Below are 17,935 nucleotides of genomic sequence, written 5' to 3' on the forward strand. Positions count from 1 at the left end.
AGTATTTTTAATATTAAAACAGCGCTAATTTTAACAAAATGACAGGAAAAAAACCCCAAGGTACAATCTACAGGGAAATCCATCCTGACCGACCTCCCCGCCCCCCACCCTCGTGCACACACACGCACACACATACTCACACATGCACACACACACACCCTGACTGGGCCCCCAGTCCTGGGTGCCCGGCAGAACTCCCAGTCGTATATATGCGCACATCACAGACTTGGGGGGGGGGGGGCGGTGGGTGCTGGCCCAGGAGCAAGTACCAAAATAGTTTTAGAAATGCCTGTCCAGCCCGGCACAGGCGTTAGAAAAATATTCTTTGCAAAGGCAGTGGGGAAGGACGGTGTGCTGAGTGGGAGGTGGCATGGGGCTTGCCAGGCCCAGCAGTCCTCGCCCTGTAGCGCCTGGCTTCCAGATGGCTAACTGCCTACTGGAGCGGCCAAGGTGAATCTACCCCAGAGGCTCTGGGCTGAGTCCCGGGCCCACACCCCCCCCATACCGCACCGGGGCAGAGGTGGGCAGGTCCCTCTGGAGGCTGTAGGTTAGCAGGTGTGGGTCTATGCGGAGGGGCCAGGGGTCCTGGATCCCAGCTCCCAGAAGGGCAGTGGGTAGCCAAGCAGTTCTGGCCTTCCTGGTAAAGGAAGAGAAGAGGGGTCAGAGAAAGCCAGGGAGCCGAAAAGTGCAAACGGCCTGGCTGCAGAAGTGCCACCGTGCCCCCTCTAGGGCAGGCAAAAGGGCCACCCCACCCATTTAGGAGCAAGGGTCTTGCAGGGACAGCCAGAGGTGGGCTTGCTGACTCTGACCACTGACCACGCTGGGCCCACTGAGGCCCAGGGCGTGGCCAGGGAGGAGGCAGCAGTAACCCCGGCAGCAGATGAAGAGGGAGCTTGGGGGTGGGGGGGGTCTCCGCCCGGCGTAGGGCCAGGCTGCGTGGGTAGGGGCACTGGGCAGCGAATAGGTTGGGCAGACCTCTGGGCCCCAGATCTGGGCCCAGATCCAGGCCCCACTCACCAGGCTCACCTGGCAGGACCCCACCACAAGAGCCTGAGTGATCATCTCTGCAAAATGGGCTGGCCACACCGGCCCCTGAGCCCCGAGCTGCCACCACCTCTAAGTGGTTTGCTCTGGCCTGGTTCCAAACACTACCCATGCCATCCAGGAGCTGACAAGCCGGCCTAGCCTTTCTAGTACCGAACCGTGAAAATCAGGGCTGTCAAACAGTAAGGACCAGGCAGACCCAGGGCCCCTAAACCCGCAGCACCTCATTTGATCAGGATGGCACAGGCTCGAGCCTCGTCTTCGGCCAGGTTCCTCAGATTCTTCTCAGATTCCTCTGAAGAGCTGTGGGGAGGGGAGCGGAGATCAGAGGGTCCTGGGACGTGGGGCCTCTGTGCCCAGCTCTGACAGAAGGCAGACAGAGGGTAGCAGAGGGAGGCTGGGGAGGACCCAGGCCAGCCCCTCTGCGGACCCGCCCACCCGCCTCACCCCAGGAAATCCTTCACGTCCTCCACCGTGACGTCCCCTGTCGTGTCCAGCGTGGTGTCAGCACTGGTGGCCGAGTCAATGGACATGGGTGAGAGCGTGGCCTCGGGTGGCTCTGGGGTGTCTGCAGGAAGGAAATGATCGGGACCCCACCTGGCCATCTGGGCACCCTCTGCACTCTACCTTCCATCCCCTGGGGACCTGACTCGGACCCGAACCCAGCCCACAGTGAGACTTGGGACTGAAGGCAGACCGCCACCCCCCTCCCCCACTCCTGCCTGGCCTGGCCCCCCCACCCAGGCTTCCAGCCTCTGTCAGGTTGCTGCCACCTACGGAGGCTTGCCCCCCGTCCTGCCTCAGCTGCGTGGATATCCTGCCACTTTCACTTCACATCCAGCGTCCTTACCAGCTCCCTTGCTGCGGGCAGGACCAGGGCTTCCATCGCGGCTCCCTGGGGCCAGGACAACGCCTGGGGTCCCATTAGCCTGGCTCAGCTTGGGCGACTCTCGGAGCCTGTGGCTGTAGAGATGAGGCCACGATGGGTGCCACAAGCAGGCGCCTCAAGTCTCAAGTGCCAGGCCCTACCCTCCCTCTCCTGGGGCCCAGGACCAGAGCGGGGTGACACGAGGGAGGGCCACCCTTGTTCCACGCAGGATCCGAGCACGAGGATGAGACCAGCCTTAGTGAAGGCCCCCTGGGCTGCCCCTCCCACGCACCTGGTGCGCGTGGTATCTCGGGGCCAGCTAATGTCCAGAGAGCACAGCGGCTCTGTGATGTTCCGAGCACTCAGAGAGAAGCGTTCAAACTCCGATGGAGAAATCAGGTAAAAACCTGGGTGGGCGGGTGAAGAGTGGGGTGCAGTTAGGGGGTGTGACTGCACCCACAATCCCTCAGTGGCCTCCCCCTGGCCTGTGCCGGCCAGTCCCGAGCCCGCCCGGGGGCCCCTCTGCTGACGCCCCCCAGCAACTCTTCCAGCCCCGCTCAGGCCGCTTCTGCCCCAAGAAGCCTTCCCCTCACCCTGGCCGTGGCGCGTGAAGACACAGGAGGCGATGCCGCTGATGTCCTCCTTCCGGATACAGGAGTAGTGTACCTGGGGCCGCAGGCCAGGCACCGAGAAGACGTGCACGTCGCCCAAGTTGGTGAGGCAGGCCAGGCAGGTTTCAGCGTAGTCCTCACAGGCCACGCTGGCAAACGTGGCAAGGGCCACCTTGCGCACCCGACAGCCCTCGTGGGCCGTGAGCTTGAACTTGGTCTTGGCGCTCACCTTGGGTAGTGTGAACACCTGGCGGCAGGCGGGCGGCCGGTGAAAGGGGCTGGCCCTGTCCACACCCGCAGGGCCCACCCTCCCGGCTGCGGGCACCAGCCCCCGCCCCGAACCCGGCCTGCCAGTTGGGCCTGCAGCCCCGGCCGCCCGGCGGCCTCCCGCCTGGGCACCCTCTCCTCAGACTTCACCTAGGAAACCTCCCAGGGTACCCCCATCTGTGGCCAAACCAGTCACACTGGGTTGTAAGGGTAAGGTGGCTGGTATCCACTCAGGTCACGAGTTCCTGCCGGACAGAGCCCTGCGGAGTCTTCAGAGGGTCCTGGCAGGGACTCGGTGAGGCAGGAGGGTCCTGGGGGGATGTGGCTGGCTGAGGGAGCATCTGGGTTCTCCAGGGGCCATCTCTGCTAGTCCAGGGGCATGTGTCTCAGGCAGACAGGGGGTCTCAGCAGATGGGGAGCACAGTGAGGACAGAGTTCCTGGAAGGTCTAACGGTGTCAGGTGGGAGCCAGGAGGGTCGCCACGGTGGTTTACCTTGAACTGCTCCTCAGACGCGATGAGCACAGCGTGGCCGCCCTGCATGTCAGGTGCCTGTGCCAGATCCCGAGAGGCCTCATAGGGCTCGGGCAGCGGGCGGCCGCGCCCATCCAACACGGCAATCGCCACCACGGGTGCACGGTGCATCAGCTGCACCTCCTTGCCCAGCACGGCCTCCACCGCCCGCTCGGGTCGCTTCTCACCACCTGCCGCGGCCGCCGGCACCTCCAGCGCGTAGGCAAACACGGACCCCGAGTTGGTGCCTGCCCACATGGTGGGTCCGTGATGGGCCGCTGCGGGACGACGGGGGCTGGTGAGGCGGGGTGTCGGCCGCATGATACAGGTTCCTCCCCTCCTCTCCGGATACCCCGGAATCAGTTCTCTCGTGTCCCACGCCTCCCCAGGGACGTCAGAGGGCCTCAGGCCCGAGGCACCTTCTCTGTATTACTGACGAAATTTGGGGCCTCAGATACAGCCCTCCTGCAGAAGTGGGAATGGCCTCCAGGACATCTCGAGGACGTCAACAGGCACCCAAACTAGACCCTGATCTCTCCAACCCCATCCCACTGTACCCTCAGCCCCCATTTCAGGAACAGAGTCCCCCCCCACCATGCAGCCCTGACACCCCCTCACCATATGCCATCACTAGTCTTACTGACAGACTTGGAACCAGCCCGCACCCTGCAGATGCGTTCCAGCTGGCCACAGCCCACCCCCCGCCGTGTGCTTTCGGCCCAACAGCCAGACGCGGAGTCCTCGGGGCCGGGCTGGAAAGAAATGAGGCCCGCGGGACGCTGTCTAGCCAGCTTTCCCTGTGTGGGCTGAACCTCTGGGGAAGGTCCTTGGTGGAGAATCACAGCTCAATGTCCAGGAGCCAGCAGGAGCCAGAAGAAGCCAGCAGGAGCCAGCAGGAGCCAGCAGCCACGGCTGTGTGCCCTTGATGAATCGGTGGCCTCAGCAACAACCACCAGGGGGAGCCAAACCCCAGGGAAAATAAGCAACTCAAAATGTTGCCCAGACCTAGGACACCCAGCCAGCTGGGAACCTGAACGCCATAAACCTTCTCATGGTGACAGCGGAACAAGGTAAAGAGCCTGGGGCTACCATGTCCAGACTCTGAGAAAATCCACTGGATAAAAGATCCTCAACAAATACATGACATCGGAAGGCGGGGGGGGGGGGGGGGGGGGGCGGGGAGGGGGGTCCCTGCTCGGATTCAAGAGCCTGAAAGTCACATCAGTGAAACACCAAGTGCAGAATGACTAGATGCTGACCCAACATCAACCATAAAAAGGCATTTTGGAGATGAAAGGAGAAAGCCACCACAGCCCGAGTGTGACGAGACTGGATCAGCACCGGTTCCGCGGGGTGGCATCATGGCTGCCGGTTCTGTCTGTTAGACACGCACTCAAGTCCTGATGTACAGATATTCGTTGAAAATGCTCCAGCAAGATAAAAGCCACTGTGGGGGGGGTGGGGAGGGGGGCTGAGTGGCTTCGTCAGTTAAGCGGCTGCCTTCAGCTCAGGTCATGATCTCATGGTTCATGGGTTCAAGCCCCACAGTGGGCTTTCTGCTTGGGCTTTCTGCTGTCTGTGCAGAGCCAACTTCAGATCCTCTGTCCCTCTTTTTCTCTGCCTCTCCCCCACTTGTTCTCTCTCTCTCTCTCTCTCTCTCTCTCAAAAATAAATAAATAAAAATTTATTAAAAGCCACCGTGTGGGGCGGGGACGGTGCAGCAGCAGATGGCTGGCTGTCTTTGTGGGGCGACTGCACTTCTGTTGTTGTGTATGGTTAAAATTCTCCATGATACAAGGTAAAAATCCATCAGTGAATCAGTCAATAAACCAGACCACATCGGTCTGCAGAGGACCGTCCCGGGGCTCCCACCACTCAGGGCACTCACCACTGCAGAGTGAGGTGGCCAGCACCCAGCGTCTCCCCAGCCTCCCCATCCTCTGCAGCCACCACGCCCGGGTCATCTCCCCAACACATACCCACCTCAGCCACTGGCACTGGCTGACCCCCACACTCTCCTCCCCCAGATCTTGGGCTCCCTTCTCCCTCTTCAGGTCTCAGAGGCCCGGCTCACTCACCAACCCCTCACAGTTGGAAGTTCCAGGGGGGACCACTTGGGGTGGCCAGGGCACTGTCGCCAGCTCAGTCCGGCGCATAGGGTGTGCCTTCCAACCTCCCAGACGGCACGGTCCCACCCTTCCCTGTTTCCTAGATGGCCGGCTCAGGCCCATCCCCCCAGCCCGTCCCCCTGGCCTCACCATCTCGAAGGAACGTGTCAGCGAAGTAGAGGCAGCGAACAACACCCGAGAGGGAGTCGTCGGCAGAGCGGGGCTCAATGCGGCGCTGCACGGGGGTCATCTCCACGTCATGGGGGCAGGCCTGCTCGGCCAGCTGCGCATTGGCCTCCTGCAACTGGAGGGGCACAGCCTCCAGAACTCCGCCTCCCCAACCCCCTCTGCTCCCATACAGCCTGGTGCCGACATCCCAGCACCTTCCCCGGTTCATCCTGATCAGCAGGGCGGGGGGGGGGGGGGGGGGGGGGGGGGGCCCCGGGGGCCGGGGCTACTGAAGGGAACAGACACTTGGAGCTGAGGCTCCACTGCTGTGCCTGGCCCCAGCAGGCAGAGAGGTGGCATCCAGGCAGCGCAGCCCCGCCTCACCTTGCTGTTGGCATTAGCGGCCCGCTTCTTGCCCGAGACTCGGCTTTTGCGGATGCGCCGGAAAGACTGGCGCAGAGACTTCTTGAGCGACTTCACCCGGGACAGCGGCCCTTCCATGGCCAGGGAGTCGTTGGGGTGAAGGGTGCACCTGGGGGCAGGCAGGTGCCAGCTGTGCCACGGAGCAGACTCCTGGAGCAGCCGCCGCGCTCCTGCCGGCCCCGTGGCTCAGGAAGCCGGAGCCCCTCTGCCCCTCGAACCCACAGCCGGGGGCGCTTAACACTCTACCAGCAGCACTTTTCATAAAGACAGAGCTGCCAGCGGGGAAGGCGGCTTCAAGGACGCCCTACCTGCACCATGTCAGATCTCAGACGGGGAAACTGAGGCCCAGACAGGTGTGGGGAGACACCAAAGGTCTCACAGGAGGCTGGGGCCAGGTGCAAGTACAGCCCCCGCTCACCGGGCTCCGGGCCCACCACACACACACCTGGCCAGCACAGGGCTCTTGCGCTGGTAGTCGAAGAGGCCAAAGCCATGACTGGTACCGAAGGCCACGAGGCTCCACTCGGCATGGAGCGTGACAGCGGTGACAGCAGCTGGTGGCAGGCATTGAACCAGCACGCGGGGCTGGAAGCCAGCGGGCCACGGCAGTGGCCCTGTGCGCGGACTCAGCCGCTCGTGGCCCTTCCACGTGAAGCCCTCTCGGTCCTGGAGGAGGTCCACACTGGCCACGCTGACCGCCTGTTCTGATGGCACATCACTTAGCTCCAGCACCAGCACCTGAAAACACAGCCATGGCAGGGTGGGGAGGGGTCAGTGTGGAGGACAGGACTACCCGGGCCCCACCTGAGCCTGCAAAGCCACCATTAGGCCAGTCCCAGTACTGTCTCTCATTTATCCGCTTAACAAGCACTCACTGAAAGCCTAGTGTATCCCAAGGCCTTCGCTGAGCACTGGGGAACACAATGGTGACCAAGACCAGCTGGTCCTTGCCTTCCAGGAGCACAATATCCCACCCCTGCAAGTCTCTCTCCCTTTAGCAATGAGCATACATTGAGCACCTTCTGCATACTGCACGAGTGAGAGGGGAACAGCAGTCACCAAGACCCACTGGCCTTTGGAGCAAAGCACCCCCCACTAGCCTGTCTCCCATTTAACGGTAATTACCCACTGAGCCCCATATACCGTGTTGAGTGCTGGGGCACGGCAGCAACCCAGACCTGCTGGTCCCCACTCTCAGTGCCCACCTAACACCCGTGCTCCCACCCCTGGTGTGGTTCCCGGCGGCCAGAGCTTGGACTCCAGGCCTCCTAGAGGTTCCACCTCCCTGGCTGGCCTCACCGCAGCAAGCCCCACCTGCAGCCCCATTCCCATCTCCGGGCTTTTGCCCATGTGCGTCCCCCACTACTCCACTAGACCCTCTAGGTCAGGCCCACCTCCTCCAGAAAGCCCTCTGAGACCCCAAGCCTGGGGCACCTCCGCCTTACCTGGCCTGCAGTGCCAGCCACCACCATCTGGGCTGTGTACTTGCAGAGCGCCACCTTCTGCACGCCGAGCCGAGGATCATCGCTGTAGGGGTCAAAGCAGCCCACCTGCGGGGCGGGATGGAGCGATGACTTGGGGCAGAGCTGGGACCCGGCTCCCCAGGGCCGGGGCAGGGCCTACCTTGCGAAAGGGCGGCCAGTCGTCCTCAGCGGCCTGGGCCAGGCTGTCAGCGTGCTCACAGTCTGTCTGGAAGAGGCCAGCTGTGCTGAGCTTGTAGAGCGGCCGCAAGGCCACACCAGATGCATCCCAGAAGCGCACGGTGCCGTCCTCGTGGCTGTAGGGAAGGCAACATCAGGCCCACCCCCGGTCCCCGTGCACCACCCCCATCCCGCTCATCCAGTGACCACGCGCTGACCACCTACTACATATGCCAAGCACTGACCAGACTCCCACTGCACACAGCAAACAGGAGGCATCTACTGTATAGAGCAAACACATCTTGAGTGCCTACAGTATGCCAGACCACATGCACCGGGGCCCCTCAAACAGGGTGAGAAGGTATGGAAATAATCACCAGTGTGACGAGCAGGAGATGACAGAGGAGATAATGCAGGGAACAGAGGACTACGGGCGCATCCAGAAAAAGCGATCGGGAGTTAGCCACAGAGCAGAAGGATCATGAGGCATGAGGCAGCCATGTAGGCAGAGCAGCAGGAAGCCTGGGGAGGCTGGGAGGAAGCAGGGAGGGGAAGCGGGGGGCAGGAGCAGACAAATCTGGGGTGCAGCCTCAGGACACAGCTGCAGAGCCCACGTCAGGGACCTTTGGGCGGTGGTGGGAGCCCAGAGCCAGGGCGAGAAAAGGTGTGTGAGTCTCTGGGGCTGGTTGGGATACCTCCAAAAGCTCTGAAAGCCATGATTAGGAGCTCTCAAGCAGGATAGGGGACACTGGAGTCAGAGGCCTGAGGGTCCCAGCACAGGCAGGGGCAGGGCAGGAAGTTGGGGCCTGAGTCACTGGGCACGTCAGCGCCCGCCAGGCCCAGACTGGGCTCTCTAGCACCTGCCCTGGGCAGATGAGCGTGGGCCAGCCCAGATTTTCCGGTCCCAGGGCAGGCCGGGTGGGTGGAGCCCAATTCTAGACCAAAAGGCAGGGCAGGGCGGGGCCTTTAACCAGGGCCTAGGGAGGCTTCATCCCAATCCACCCTGCAGGAGAGGGGAATGGCCTGGTCCCACCAGGGCTGGGGCCTGAGTCACCAGGCAGGTCAGTACCCACCAGCCCAGGATGGGCTCTCCTGAACCTGCATGGGCCGCACCACGCTCCATTTGCCCAAATACACACGCGTACACACACACATACACACACGCACACACACACGCACACGTCACACCTGTGCTTGGCCATGGAACACATGTGTCTGCCTACCCAGTCAGCAGTAGCCCCCGCTGTGATGGCTCCTGGGCCAGGTTCCGGCCCCCGGTGATGGGCCAGCTCTGAGAGAGGGAGGCAGAGATGTGGAAGCGGTAGGTCAGGACAAACACCTTCTCTCCTCACCTTCAGCATGGCACCCGGGGCCCAAGCTGCCTGAATTCCCCGTGTACACCTGCTACATCCCCACCTCCAGGCCTTTGCCTGCAACACCCTCCCTCCCCATGTCCCCGCCCCTGCAGGAGGCCCTGGGCACACACCGAGGCGCTGGAGGCAGGCTGGGGGCTCTGCTGCTCGCCGGCGCTCACAATGCGGGCCCACAGCTTGGCGGGGACGTTGGCGACATGTGCCGAGCAGGTGATAGCAGATGAGTGCAGCGGGGCCAGGTAGGGGGCAGGCACAGCAGGCCAGCCAGGCGTTTGCAGGTCGAGCACCACCAGCTCCTCTTCGAGCAACACAGCCAGGGCCTGGGGCTCGTCGAACTCTGCGGGGCGAGGGCTGGGTGAGCAGAGCCACGGGGTGGGGGGCGCAGGGCATGGGGTGGGGAGGACAGGGCACACACCGTCCTCGGGCCGTGTGCTGTGCACCGTGAAGAAGTCGATGATGCGGGAGGTGAAGTCCAGCGTCACCAGAGTCTCAGCCCGGAGCACACTCACACAGTGGCGGTCACCGTAGCTGGCGCGGGGCATGCCTCCACTAAAGATGATGAAGTGGTCCCTGCACGGCAGGCGTGGAGCCACGTGAGCCACCCAGACCCCAAGTGCACACTGCCCGACCCAGGACAGGACATCCCTGTGCCCCAGAGCCCACCCTCCTCCCCCCTGCAGACACAGCCCCCAACCCACATCTGAGAACCAGCTCCCCACCTACCCAGATGCACAGTTTCGCCACAGAATCTTGTTAATGGCTTTGCAGGGGAAGGGGCCTGGAGGGGTGGGACAGTGTCGGGCTCATTCGCTCACAGGGACCAGAAGGGCCCCAGGTCACATTTCTCCAAGCTTCTCCCGTTCCTGCTCTGCCTCCATCATCCTGGCCTCACAGCTGCTTCCTGACCCCGAGGGGAAGGCCCACTGCCCAACCGTGCCCCCCAGCAACCTCACCTTCGAGGACGTGGCTCAGCATGGCATCTCACACAAGGCCTCCTGGGTACCCCCACCAAGGCCGGGCAGCCCCAAGTGCCTGAGCTTGGGGTCCCCGGTCAACCCCATGCTCAGGTGGCAGGGCTGCCCTCAGCCTCCCCAGCACTCACCGTAGGGCGTGGTGGCTACCGTGGGCTGTGTCACGGGGGAGCCGCCGGCACCCGCAGACCAGACAGCGTAGCTGCCGTCACTGTGCGAGCTGACCAGCGTGTTGCCGCTGCGTTCCCAGCACAGGCTCTCCAGCTGCTGCAGGGGGGTTGGGGGGGGGGCAGTGTGAGCAGAGCCCTAAGCAGAGGGCCCCGGCGGCAGGTGCCGGCCTCCCTCACACACCTGGTTCCCCAGGAAGACACGGTCCGCGCACTGCGCCGCCCTGTTCCAGATGACCAGCAGGCCCCGGCTGTAGCCAATGAGGATCTTGGTGGGGTCCCGCAGGTGTCCTTGGAGTGACTCCACGGGGCCCAGCGCCTTCCCACACCGGTAGTCATCTGGCACGCTGCAGAGGGGCGCAGGTGAGCCGGCAGGAGCACCACCCAGGCATGGAGAGGCTGCTGGGAGGTCCGCCTGCCTCTTACCTTCGAAGAACGTCGTCCGGGGCAAGAGTCTGCCCCTCGAGCAGCATCAAGGTGGGCACGTCCAGGAAGAAGACGCTGCCGCCCTCGGTGCCCAGGGCCGCCAGGTCACCGGCTGCCAACAGCAAGACCACCGTGACACGGGCGAGGCTGAGCGGGCCACTGCAAGGGATGAGGGGAGTGGGTGAGGGCGCAAGCCCGTCCGCCCGCTGAGGAGTGGTGTGGAGGGGGCTGGGCTGCTACTGGCAGCTCATTATGGACCCTGTGCGCTCACAGAGGCCGGATTATCGAGTGGGCTGGCTGGCGCACGGGGAAGGCAAAGGTGGTGGCTGCGGGCATCACAATTAGCTCACTCAATTATTCATCAGGATGTTGGGAAGGAGAGGGATAAAAATAGGCTCCTCAGGTCTTGGAGACGGGCTCCCGACCCCTCCCCCTCACTAGGAAGGAAGGTAGGAACCAGGCCAGTGCCTGGGCCAGGACCAAGGGCTCTAGGACACACACAACCCTCCTGAGCCTCACCCAGGAACCCTGTCGCCAGCCTCAAGATGTCTCCCTGACTTTGCAGGAGGGCCCCAGATTGGACCTGGCCTGAAGAGGATGGGAGACCCCAGGAGTCCACCCCCGTGTGAGGGTGTCACCCAGCCCCCAGAAGGAGTAGGACAACTCTGTTTCAGCAGAGCCAGACCGAGAGGCCCCTTACACTCTCACTGGGGGCCTAGGCCCACTCCACTGACCCCTGAAGCATCCTGCTGGCACCTCATACAGCCTGGGACAACGCTCCTTGCCCCCCAGCTGCCCTTTCACCCACGTACATTATCACCCATCGCCCCCTCCAAACTGTTAAAGGCCCCAGCGGTCCCCAGAGCATGGACACTACCTGCTCACCTCAGACTTGGCCAGAGCCCCCTATTTCACACCTGCAAAATCCACAGGGCACATCTCTCTGGGCCCCGGGCCCAGCCCCAGGTACCCTACCACCCCGTATCTTAGCTTGAGGGAGGCTTCCTACCCCCACAGCACCTTTGCAAGGCTGGCTTCCACAACCTCCCCCGGGCTCCCCCTCCCACCCCCTGCGCCCAGCAGCTGGTCCCCAGCCAAGTCCTCCGATACCTGGCACAGTCAAAGCCCGGCCGACTGGGTGGCTGGAAGCTGAGTGCTTCCTCCAGGTGGGCACAGCCATTGTGGTGGACGATCTCCCAGAGATGCAGGCTGCTGTCGTCCAACAGGGTCAGGAGGCGGCCCTGGTGGATGAGCAGAGACCAAGACTGGGCTGGCCTGGGATGGGGAGGGCATGGGGGCCACGGGAGCCAGCGAGGGTGGAGGCTCACCTGGCCAGGCAGGAAGTGCATCTGGGTAACAGTGGCCGTGTCTCGGTGTAGGCCGGTAAACTCCACGCCAGGTGCACCGTAGCTGAGAGCACAGGTCAAGGGCAGAAGCAGATACGGGAGATCCTCCTTTCTGAGAACGATTCCAACGGGCCCCAACCAGGGCTGCCTATCCAGAAGCCCTCCAAGGTCCAGATGGGACCCCTCCCTGAAGAAGCACTGTCCTATCCCCCCAAGATATCCCCAGGCTCAGCGTGCAGGCTCCACTCTGCTCCTGCAAGTCAGTTACTTCCTCATCCGTAAAAGGGGCTAGTGAGTCCCACTCCCACCTTGTAGGGCTGATGCAGGGCAAGTGAGAATAAGGACATACCCAACACAGGCCCGGCAGGCAGCCAGGGTTCTGCCCTGTGTTAGCCGTGTGCGTGTGTCTGTGTACGTAAGAGCTGGGCCCCCCAGGTTCGGATCATACAGGCAGAGACGCCAGACCAAGCCTGGGCATGGAAGTCTGGAGCAGAGGAGAGTCCAGGCTGCCTCTTCCCACAGCTCCAGGCCAACCTCCGGCTATGGGCAAGGAAACCAACCTCCCTCTGGGGCACGCAGCCAGCAGCCCCCACTGTGACCAGGGAGAGGCCTCAGCCTGCCCATTTCACAGACAATCCGCAGAGGCTTAGACTGGGTGACCCGCTTCAAGTGTCTGGTGTCAGTGCCAGAGTCACAGCAACACCAGTCGGGCAGGGCCGAGGGGGCCCCAGGAGGGAGGGTTAGGGAGGGGTCAGCGTTGCCCAGCAACAACGCAGGAGCCGGTTGCTTTGGAGCTAGAGTTGGGATTCCCTGCAGGAGCCAGGAGAACACAGAAGAGGGGACAAAAGAGAGGGCAGGAGCGCTGGGCGGGAACCAGGGTTGCCAAGGAGACGGGCCACCCTTGAGGGGGAAGGGTGGCTTCTGTGGCCAGCCTCAGTTTCCCGACCCAGGGCTGGGAGCTAGGGTAGACTGGGGGAAGGACTAAGGGGACAGAGGAGGGCCCCAGCTTCCTCCGGGGATGTCTCCTCGCCAGTACACCAGGTTCTTTGTGAGCGGGAGGAGCCTGTGCGTGAGACCACGGAGCGACAGCTCAAGTGGCCAACAGAGTCGCGTGGAGCAGGGCACTGAGAAGAAGAAAGGGCTTCGGGACCACAATATACCTGTGAGGCAGGCCAGCACCACAAGGAGTGGGAGCTGGCCAGGAAGTGCATGCCCCCTCCAGGGCAGGTGGGGACTTGGGGGCACGGGGTCCAGGCACTGCCCCCTCCCCACCCCCTTCCCTGCCCCACCAGTGCCTCAGGGGCCCACGGGAGAGGAGGGGCATCCTGGCCCAGCCACACTCCCTGGAGAAGGCAAACTCACAGACCACAGGCCCAGACGCCCACCCCTGTCTGGCCACCCAGCCCTGGGGTGGGAAGACCCCCATCCCCACCCTGCCTCCTTCCAGGCACTGACTCATCTTCTGCCAACCAGTGTCCCCAACGAGGGTACTGAGAGCCAGAGGGTCCCAAGAGGAAGGGTGAGGGTGGGCACCCCTCACCGAGCCGCCTCCAGCCAGACCCCACACCTCTGTCTCCCCACCCAAGGGGCTTCCCCGAGGGCAGTGGGGGTGGGGTTCTCCATGGCAGGCAAGGAGCATTCAGCTGCCTGCTTGCCCCCACCCCACCCCCACCCTGCGCTTGCAGGAAAATGCCCGCTTTGTGCGGCTCACACGGCCCATTGTGCAGCCGCCAGCATCCAGGTGGGGGCCGCGCCGCGCTCACCATGCTGAGCCTGGCACTGCCCCCAGCCCCTCAGCCGAACACACGTGTCTTCACATTGGCATACGTGTGTGCCCAGTCACCAGGGCAAGGCCCACTGTGTAACCCTGGCCCACTCAACACCTTTGCTGGGTACCGTGCGTGGTTAGCCTCCTGGCCTGGTGTCCCCAGTCAATTAATTGCTGGAACGACGCTAGGGTCGCCTAGGTAACTGGCTGGCTGAAATGCAGCGATGGACAGCTGTGACCACTGCAAGCAGACCCCATCCCCACCCCCCTCAACCATCTCCGCAAGGAAGAGTCTCAGGGCAGAAGCCACACCACCAACCTCCACCAGGATCGAGGCGCCTACTGCGGCCTCCCAGGCCAGCCCCCCTGCCCCCCCACCCGGCCCAAGGAGCCCACATACAGGGAGCTGCAATCAGGAGCTTCCGAAGGGCCCTGAAGGCCTCAGTTCCCAAAGGATACATCTTGACGGCCCCAGACCTGGTGCCGATGGCCATGATGCGAAGCTCCGGGTCAAAGGCCAGGGCGCTGGGCTGGTTGGGGAAGCCATGCTCCACGGTCTGCGGGGGAGGGGAGGGCAGTGGCATTGGCACAGGCACAGGCATGGCTGCCCCTGGCCCACCTGAGTCCCACCCCAAGGCAGCCTCCAGACTATGGCAGCTGCAGAGCAGGACTGGAGCTGGTCCGTCTGAGCTCTGTGCCTCAGTGTCCTCAACTCTGAAACAGGTGTTCGCGTGTCCGGTCCACACCGCAGAGGCCCTCCCCCTGCCAAGCCCCTGTCTTTCTCAATACCTGTGTCCAGCCTGCTGTGTGCAGGGCTCTGGCAACAGAGAGAAACAGGACCAACGGGGTGCAGGCACAAAAGTCAACCCTACCTGTCCCCCAGAGCAGGGTTCTGCATCCCACTTTTAGCGGTGAGCCGCCATGCTGTCCGTAGTCTCAAATGATGTCCCTGGCACTCCCCACAGGCCCCACATGGAGATCGGAGGGCAACACCCAAGATCAGCTAGGTGGAGGCTCTTGAGCCTCCCCCTCCCCCAGGGCCACTCCTCTTGGCAGGGCCAGTCCCCCCGCCGCACAGACCCCTGCCCACCAGGTTCTCGATCCTTCCTTCCACCCACTCGTGCTTTCCTCGGTTTTCCCACATCCACCAAGGAGCTCCTACTCATCCCCAGAGGCCCGGCTGGAGGGGCCCCCACCCACCGTCCTCAACACCAATGTGGGACACCGCATGTGGGTCCAGGTATCTCCTGACCACTGCCTCAGCAAGACACACATTTCAGAAGAAACCCTGGTCCCCAGGCCTGTAGCCCCGGCCTCCACCAATCCAGACAGGGACTGAGCCCTTTATGCAGCCTGCACGGGCTCAGGCTAGTCACAGTACTCCCCAAGCCTCAGTTTCCCATCTGGGCACGAGCGGCAGTGCGCCCAACCTGAGGACAGAACAGTCTGTTTAGCTGGGGGGTAGAGGGGAGTGCTTCCCTTCCCTTCCCGCCCCCACGCTAGCATCACCACACGTTTGCTAGATCTGACCATCTGACCGTGTCTAGCCAGTCCCCACCCTCTGCTCAGGACCCTCTCCAAGCTCCCGCCTCACCACCTGGCCCCTCCCTGTCCTCTTCTTCCCACTCTCCCCCAGCTCACTTGACTCCAGGCCCAATGGCTTTCTGCTCTCCTCCAATTTACTAGGCAGACTCCTGCCTCAGGACCTTTGCATCTACTGTCCCTCTGCCTGGAACGTGCTTCACCCAGCACTGCCCAAAGAGGGGTCCTTCCCACCATTCAGGTCTCAGATTGGGAGTCAACTCCTCAGAGCCCTCCCTAAGCCACCCTGCTCTAGCAGCCTCCCTGTCCCCACACTCCACACCCTCAGCCTACTTTATCTACAGCACTGGCTGTTATCCAAGCTACTGCACGTTTTACTCTTTTGCTTTGGCTTTTCACTGTCTCCCCCACAAGTACATGAGCATCCTGTGTGAAGAGGCACTTGTCCCTTCTGGTCACTGTGGTGTCCCCCATACCTAGAAGGGGGCCCTGCACACAGTAGGAGCTCAGTATCTGTTAAACTGACATAGAGTGGACATCCCACAGGCACCTTGTGGGCAGGGCGGGGATTTGGATGTGAGACTGAGTCCAAAGTCCAGGCTTGCTTCTGACTCCCCTGCCATCGCTTGGGAATGTGGGACCTATTTATTCTCTAGTGATCACCTACCACCTCCTCTTGTGACCAAGCCCCTTGCCCCAAGCCACACCCCTCCCACCAACGCTGCCCACTCAGAATGGGGCCTCACTCTCCTTAGCAGGGAGCCCTCGGCTTCTACCAACCCAGGGCCAGCCAAGCGGAGCCAAGCCTCTCCACCACCTCTCCTCTTCACACCCGACTCAATGGCTAAGGAAGTGACACCTTAACACATGCCTGTCGCCACCATCATTCTCTCGCCTCCCAGGGCTTCGCCCTCATAGCCACCCAGCATAGGAAGGGGGCCATCCGGGAGACCCTGGGCACCAGCCTCCCCTCTGGGCCCCTCAGGCCCCTGGCAAGTACTCAGCTGCCAAGTCTGAAGGTCCTGGCAGCCTCCCCGTCACCAGGAAACCTTGCCTGCCCTGAGAGACATTCCCACCTCAGCCACTGCAGGTCCAGTCACCCCAGAGCGTTCTCTTGGACGAAAGTGTCCTTGAGTCTGGCCCAGGACCACAGCAGTCCCTCCAAAAATCCCTGCCCCTCAAAGCTAAAGTCAAATCCTGTCGACAAGGGGACACAAGGACAAAGTGCCCCAACTGGCTCTGTGACTTTGACAAGTCAGACGTCACCCCTCTCTGAACCTCGATTTTCTCACCTGTGTGACGGGGATAACAACTCTAATCCCCAAGAGCAGTGAAGGGCTGTGCATCAGAGGTTTGGAGTAAAACTGAGGCCAGAAGCAACACCCCAGGAGAAGTTAACAAGGCAAAGGTTGGGGCCTGGATCTACCACACATCAGAGCAAGGGTGGGAGGAGGTGGGGGCTGCAGGCAGCCCCTTTCCCATGGCCCCTCTTGCCCTACCTGGGAAAAGAAAGGAAGGAGCAACCTTCCACCCCCTCACCTCCACCGTGGCTCAAAGGCAGGTCAGCTGGCCCATGTGATACAGGGAGCCAGAGCCCACAACCAGGTGGCTCCATTTCACAGCAAGGGAAACTGAGGCCCCACACACTGAAGGGTAGTTGAGTACAAAGCCAGGCATCTTCCTTGGAGCCCCCAGCAGCACAGGGCAGGTCAGAGCCCCACAAGGCAGAGCCTAGGGCCTTGGGGGAAGGAAGGAGAGGAACTTGGAAGGGATTTCCCAGCCCCACCCCCCAACATCTGCCTCTCCTCCTCACCCCTCCCCGCTGGCCTGGGTGCAAAAGAAAAACAAACTGGGGCCCTGGGCTGCCCTCAGGGCTGAGCAGGGGCTCCGAGAGCCCCCAAAGGAAGAGAAATAAAGAGACAGAGAGTGAGAGTCGGAGTGAGAGTTCTAGAGACCGCACAGGGACATATGCAGGCAGAGACACACGCAAGAAAAGACCAGCAAAGACTCACAGATGCAGAGACAGAGAGATGAAGGAAGACAGAGAAGAGGTACCCAGAGATACACAGAGACAGAGGTAGAGACACCCCCCACTCCCCGGACACACAGGCATAGGCTGAGGATAGGGAGGTGATCACAGGCAGAGACAGGGACAGAGACCCAGAGACAGGCAAAGAGTCATACAGAGACAGAGACACACAGACCCAGGTAGACAGAGACCTGCAGAGCCAGGGCCAGTGAGGCCCACAGAGACCCGGACAAGCTGACTCGGAAAGTCAGCGAGAGACCCAGACCCACCCAGAGTCCGAGAGTGGAGCAGGGAAAGAGGCGAGAAGCGGGGCCCGAAGAGGGGCGCGCGTCCCGGCCCCCGCGCCCCGCCCCAGCTGGCGCCCCCTCCCCCCGAGCCCGACGTGGCTCCGGCCCCCGGGCCCCCGGCTTGGGCCCCCGGCCCGCCCCCTCCTGCCCAGCCCGAACCGCCGCCACCGCCGCCGCACCTTGTTGAAGGCGAAGAGCTCCTGCTTGAGCTTCTCGCGCTGCGGGTCGGCGCCCTGCCGCCGGAACCGAAACTTCATCATCTTGCGTCCGGCTGCCGGCGCCGCGCCCGCCGCCGCCGCCGCCGCCGCCCGCAGGATGCGCCGCGCGGCCCCGCCGGTCCTGAGGCGCGGGCGGGGCGCCAGGCGGCCCGGGCGCGGGCGCGCGGG

The 17,935-nt window shown here is 62.8% G+C and overlaps 1 protein-coding gene across 1 annotated transcript; it reads right to left on the reverse strand.

Moving 5' to 3' along the window:
* Positions 1–5: 5 nt before the first annotated feature.
* On the reverse strand, positions 6–17,835 carry LLGL1 (LLGL scribble cell polarity complex component 1). Its single transcript, XM_030295151.1, has 23 exons — positions 17,729–17,835; positions 14,151–14,248; positions 11,906–11,987; positions 11,688–11,818; positions 10,578–10,736; positions 10,336–10,498; positions 10,116–10,251; positions 9,737–9,791; positions 9,429–9,583; positions 9,127–9,350; positions 8,864–8,931; positions 7,624–7,777; positions 7,446–7,550; positions 6,446–6,738; positions 5,962–6,109; positions 5,560–5,713; positions 3,284–3,579; positions 2,506–2,770; positions 2,205–2,319; positions 1,895–2,007; positions 1,492–1,612; positions 1,268–1,347; positions 6–637 (listed from the first exon to the last, which is right to left on the reverse strand). The coding sequence occupies exons 1-22, from the start codon at positions 17,807–17,809 to the stop codon at positions 1,269–1,271; spliced, it is 3,195 nt and encodes a 1,064-aa protein (XP_030151011.1). The 5' UTR covers positions 17,810–17,835; the 3' UTR covers positions 6–637; position 1,268.
* Between the last annotated feature and the right edge of the window lie 100 nt (positions 17,836–17,935).

This window comes from Lynx canadensis, chromosome E1 (assembly GCF_007474595.2).
Source record: "Lynx canadensis isolate LIC74 chromosome E1, mLynCan4.pri.v2, whole genome shotgun sequence".
Lineage (NCBI taxonomy): Eukaryota > Metazoa > Chordata > Mammalia > Carnivora > Felidae > Lynx > Lynx canadensis.